Source organism: Oncorhynchus mykiss, chromosome 6 (genome assembly GCF_057628025.1).
Source record: "Oncorhynchus mykiss isolate SJ-2025 chromosome 6, ASM5762802v1, whole genome shotgun sequence".
NCBI classification, from domain to species: Eukaryota; Metazoa; Chordata; class Actinopteri; order Salmoniformes; family Salmonidae; genus Oncorhynchus; species Oncorhynchus mykiss.
The window spans coordinates 85,085,560-85,091,559 of record NC_143027.1 but is presented as its reverse complement, the minus strand read 5'-3'; the positions used below and the strand labels follow the sequence as shown (position 1 = coordinate 85,091,559).

General features: G+C 43.8%; 1 protein-coding gene across 8 annotated transcripts in view; it reads right to left on the bottom strand.

Moving 5' to 3' along the window:
- Window positions 1-588: 588 nt before the first annotated feature.
- The window catches only part of LOC110506188 (uncharacterized), a 53,258-nt gene continuing 47,846 nt past the window's right edge, over window positions 589-6,000 (bottom strand). For all 8 annotated transcript variants that reach the window (XM_090239193.1, XM_090239186.1, XM_090239187.1 and 5 more), the window contains 2 exons: window positions 5,119-5,233; window positions 589-3,195 (listed from right to left, as the gene is read on the bottom strand). In XM_090239193.1, coding sequence (XP_090095319.1) covers window positions 3,037-3,195; window positions 5,119-5,233 — 274 coding nt within the window. In that variant the 3' untranslated portion in view covers window positions 589-3,036. The remainder of the gene's footprint in view (window positions 3,196-5,118; window positions 5,234-6,000) is intronic.

The following is a 6,000-nucleotide window of genomic DNA, read 5'->3' as shown; positions in this document are numbered from 1 at the left end:
GCTTATCAATTGTTTTAATCAGCATGTAAACAATCAATAGATGAAGTAGAAATGAACAGTTCAACATCAACATCTTACATTCCCTCTTTCAAGGGTAAATACTCAAACGTATGTGGTTGTTTTTTCTGACCATGTGACCTGACCAGGATAAACTCTATGGCCCAGATAGATCCTATTACTAGGGTCCAGTTATATTTGTATTTCCTTATCAGGACATATGGTCAGATAAAACTCCTGGACTTTCATTAGTCTGAATATCTTTGCTGAAGGAGAGAAGGGAAACCTCCACCCCCTGATGTGAGATGCATACAATTGGGAGTTTTAGTGCATAGCTTTGAATGCAGCAGTCTTGTATAACCAACCTTGTGGGGACACCGAATTCAGTCCCATTCAAAATCCTATTTTACTAATCCCAAGACGAATAACCTTAACCCCTTAGAAATAGCATTTGATTTTTGGGGGAATAACCAAATGTCCCCAGTTGGTCAAATGTTGTTTGTTAACTATTTTTGTCGGGACTTCTGGTCCCCACAAGTATAGTTAAATAAGTCCACACACACATCAAAAACAAGTAACTTGCATCTCGTCTTTTTCAAACAGCTTTATTAAAATTCCTTTCTTCGTAAAAGTCAACCTCTCTCGCAAGGTATTGCACACGTGTAATATTGTTGTCCCAAACAATTTGACTTCTAAAAAATAGACCCTATTTAGAAAATATGACATTTCGGTTTCACTCAGTAGCATTTCCTCTTATAAATAGATGTATTTTGTCATCCTTTCAATCACACCATATACATACAGAGCATCAGGACCATGGTACACCAACGTTAGAACAGGGAGATAGAGGATGTCTGTGACAGCATGGGCATTGTCATTGAAGTAGTAAATTTTATTCTTCACGATTGGCTGATCACTCCTAATGACTCGGTTGGACATGACTCCAACAGGGTTACCAGGAGGGATCAGCCAATGAAGTTGGAAGTCCAACCCAGTTGACTGCATTAGAATAGTGGAAGCCATCAATTGCATTGCCCATGCTAATACAGCCTTTTGGCCACTAGAGGCCTCTATCATTCTCTATGGTGGTATCCCACAAAGCAGGAGCAATGTTTTTAGCTCAGCTGGCTAACTACCGTAAATATTCTGAAACACCAGATTTCCTATCCTGGTCCCAAATCTGTTTGTGTTCTGGCCAACTCCATTGCTCATTGTCAAGCCAAACGTGTTTGGTATAACAATGAGTGAGAAAGAGTTGGCATGATGGCACAAACAAACAGCTTGTCACTCAGGCTTCATATTTCCTAGCGCAAAGAGGTAAAACACACTTGTTATAAGTATGACATTCTCTCAGTACTTCCCATGCTAAACTTGAAACAGATGAGATACGAACCAGAGAAATACGAATGATATCCCAAATTGTCTCAAAGCAAGATGGCTGACATATTGTCTCTTGCTTTGTGAATTGCCACCCTGCACTGTCAATCAAGTGATTAAATCAGCATGTAATCAATCGACAGATGAAGTAGAAATGTACAGTGAACAACAGAGCATTGGGGGGCACAGAGCAACAAATACAGATACATAAATACACACAGTAGACTTTCAAGGGTGCACACTCACACCCTTTTACACTCCACCCTTAAATACAACATCTTACTTACACACTTACCAGGGTACATGCTCACAAACGGGGTAGGAGGATATTCTTCAGACCATGTGATCTGACAAGGTAAAACCTTTAGGTTCCAGATAGATCCTATTACTAGGGTCCAGTTAGATCCTATTACTAGGGACCAGTTAGATCCTATTACTAGGATCCAGATCAGTATTTCCTTATCAGGACACGTGGTCAGATAAAACTCCTGGCCCTACATTATGTTGAATATCTTTGCTGAAGGAGAGAAGGGAAAAAAATACCCCCTGATGAGAGTTTTAGTGCATAGCTTTGAATGCAGCAGCTATAGAATAGACCTTAGAATTGTGCCAAGGCCACCACGAGACAGTTATTACCCAGGAGACACCAGGGGGTGCCAAAGGGAACATTGTGCCATGGCCTGGTTGTGCCAGGTTGAGCACACAGTGGGTTTGGTATTGGGGAGAAGGGTTGAGCAGCAGTGCAATAACATAGGTATCTTTACAGAAATAGTACTATTGGCTTTTCCCACCCTTCTCTCCTGAAATACCGTATCTGTGTCTTGCCAGACATCAGCATCAGTCTGAGTGGGGCAGTTCCATCATGTTGTTGATGAATCATCTTAGACTTACACCAGTCTTTGTTCTCCAAGGTGAATCTAAATGAGGTTACAGTGGACTAGTGTTTATTTATTGTACACACGTACAAATGAACACACACACCTGCGCACACATGTTTTTCAAACACACACACGTACGTACGCACGTCTTAGGCTAGCGTTCATGTAGAATGGATATGGCTTTCTGTTCCGTCTCAGGCTTTAACACATAACAGACAGGATCGAAACGGCACTTTCTCCTGAGACACTCCAAAGGCTGAGTCTTAATAGTCAATAATAGTCTTCTTCCTTTCGCCTCCGTCTGCACTGATCTGACAAAAAAATGGGTGAAAACAAGAAGGTAGGATCTAACCAAAGGACCCACTTTCAGCTGTCCATGTTCTTTTCAGACCAGTGAGAACCAAGGGAAGGAGGCGAGGCGAAGAAGCTACAAGACTTGAGACACACCCCAAAAGCCCTCACTCTTATGAAAACTCTGGATACTAGACAAAAACCTGCAGCTTATTCTGAAAGGTGGAATAACATTCCAGGGGAAAAAGACATGGTTAACTACCTCGAAATGGAGTAGAACAGACATTCCTCTTTGTCGTGGAGGAAACGGGCCATGGTGTCTTGTCTACACATGACATTTGTATCTGCAATGTTAACACCCCCAGCGTCAAGTGAACTACATAGAAAAACACTGCGCAGAACAAACCGTCTTTGTCATGGAGGAAACGTGCCTCAGTCTGCTCTATAAATTATATTTCTATCTGCAATTTGTGATTGTTTTCACCCCACAGCACTAGAGGGCGCCGGTGAGGCACATGAGGACAGCCACGTGCAGAATCAGCAGGTAGCCAAGGAAGAGGTAGCGCGAGCGGGCCCGTGATGTCAGCAGCTTGGAGCAGTACAGGCTCCGCCCCCGAAGCCAGCGCCTGCAGGCCAGCATCCCGCCTTTCACCTGGTTAGGAGAGGGTTTGGATGTGGGGAGGGGAGGAGAGTCATTCGTCAAACAGGCATTGGTAATCATATTGGTTACCATTGGTCATCATCATCATGTGATTGATGATTGGTGAGTCAAGAAGAGTGAGTCTGCTTGTGCCATCATGTCAACTCCTTGTCATGCCAAACACATTTGCCTTGCAATGACAGTAATGGAGTTGGCCAGAGCACATAGTAGAATGAGGATGCACATGTGAAAAAACACACGTTTCAGCTTGATTCTTTTTACATTTGTTGAATTCAATATCTAAACCAGCCCCAACATGATTTCTGCCTTTCTCCAGGGGTGCACAAACAGATCTGGGACCAGGTAGTTCTGCATCGGTGGCGGCCGGTGCCGTTTAAGATTAGGGAGGATGTTGTTTTTTGGTGCATGGCCTTATTTCTATTACATCATAATGGATGATGTCATTCATATTCTATTCACCCAGTTCAATGTAACATCCATAGGTTTAGGCTCCTACAAGATACTCAACTTTGCCGTATACGTATCATGATGTTGCTACACCCTCCTAGCCTACAAATGAAAGTTTATAACGCAGTTGCACAGGTCGAGAGACACATTTTGGTAATCAAAGTGACAGACAGGCTGCATATAATCACACAAAACAGTGTACAGCAAGCAATGCAGCCTTGAACACACCTGCCTGCGTTTAGCCGATCTGGGCTGTAATCATTAGTCCAAACAGTTGCAAAATGGAAAACTACATTTTCTTTGGACAAAGTCTCTCCCCATTTCATTTGCTTCCATTTTTTTTCCTTTTCTTTTTTTTTACCGTTTTCTCCCCAATTTCGTGGTTTCCAATTGGTAGTTACAGTCCTGTCTCATCGCTGCAACTCCCGTACGGACTCGGGAGAGGCGAAGGTCGATCCCTGCCGGCCAAACCCTCCCCTAACCCGGACGACGCTGGGCCAATTGTGTGCCGCCCCATGGGATTCCCGGTCGCGGTCGGCTGTGACAGAGCCTGGACTCGAACCAAGAATCTCTAGTGGCACAGCTAGCCCTGCGATGCAGTACCTTAGACCACTGAGACAGAGCCTGGACTCAAACCCAGAATCTCTAGTGGCACAGCTAGCCCTGCGATGCAGTACCTTAGACCACTGAGACAGAGCCTGGACTCAAACCCAGAATCTCTAGTGGCACAGCTAGCCCTGCGATGCAGTACCTTAGACCACTGAGACAGAGCCTGGACTCAAACCCAGAATCTCTAGTGGCACAGCTAGCACTGCGATGCAGTACCTTAGACCACTGAGACAGAGCCTGGACTCAAACCCAGAATCTCTAGTGGCACAGCTAGCACTGCGATGCAGAGCCTTAGACCACTGCACCACTCAGGAGGCCCATATTTGCTTCCATTTATTAAGAAACGTTTTGAAACAGAATCGGCGGAATGAATACACCCGATCACACAGTTCACTTTCATAGTATCCACATACAGCATCAAACACTTTCCTTCTGGCATCTACAGGCTCTCCTCCTCTCACCTTTTCCCTTCGCTTGTGGACTTCAGTGCATAACAGTGGTCTGTGACCAGGTGTAACAACAAAAAAACGTCTCCAAGCCAAACCGCTACTCAGCCTTCATTATTGTCACCATATTAAGGTTAACGTCAACCTAGAACTAACATGTTAGTAAACCCACAATCCAATCCATGTGTATAATCACACAAAACAGTGTACAGCAAGCAGTTTAGCAGTTACACCGACGGGCCACGGTGGCAAAAAAAATAAAAATGAATTGGATTGAGATGCAGCCCATGCAAAGAAACAGACATCCCTGGCTTAATCAGACCAATTTTAATGGGGACTTTAAAATTATGCCCAATAACTTTCCACAGGATTGCGGACATCGACTAATTTAAGTTTTGTGAGTAACACTGACCTTGCGTGTGACCAGGGGTTCGTTGGGGTTGAGGATGAGGGCCTCCCACTCCTCCTCTGTATCCAGCTGGATGCTGAAGTCTCTCTGGGTCGTCCTGGATGGACTGGAGTCAACGCTGGAGAGGAAAGAGACGCCTTTACTACTATGTGTGTGTGTGAATTCAATTCATCGGCGGAATGAAAACACCCGATCACACAGTTGACTTTCATAGTATCCACATACAGCATCAAATTACTTTATTCATGTGCTTCTGCAACAACAAGAAAAACTACCACAGCGACAACCATTCACATCATCATCAAATCATCATGAACCGTTACCAGCATAACAACTACTGACCGGTCTATTTAAAAAGCACCTGTGTCAGAAAGTAGGAACATGTGTGAAAGAGAAAGGGTCTATTCTCATTGATGAGAATTAAGAATCATTTTGAAAGATTCTCGAGAGTAGGAGCTAAGGGTCTATTCTTATTCACCAGAATTAAGGAGAATTTCTAGAGATTCTCGAGAGGTATTGATTCTCGAGAGGTATTGATTCTCGAGAGACATTACTGTAATGTAAAGTTAAGTATTTCTCACGTCTCAAACGATACCTCCGGAGTTCACGCACAGCACTCACCCCACAGCTGCACCCCTCTAAGCAGGACAGTGTAAACAGCATTTTCAATGTATAGTTTATTGAGTTTTCACCTGAAACTGCAGTAACAGCCTGCTACATTCTGAAATGATCGCTGTATATTTAAGAAAGTGATGCTCAAAAGTGTTTTTCCTCCCTTGGCTGCTCTGAGCCAACATCCAGGCAAGGAGCTGATCAACTCACTAGGAGATTTATCAAAGTACTCAGTCGAAATGTTGCATTTACCACATATAATAACTTCCACGA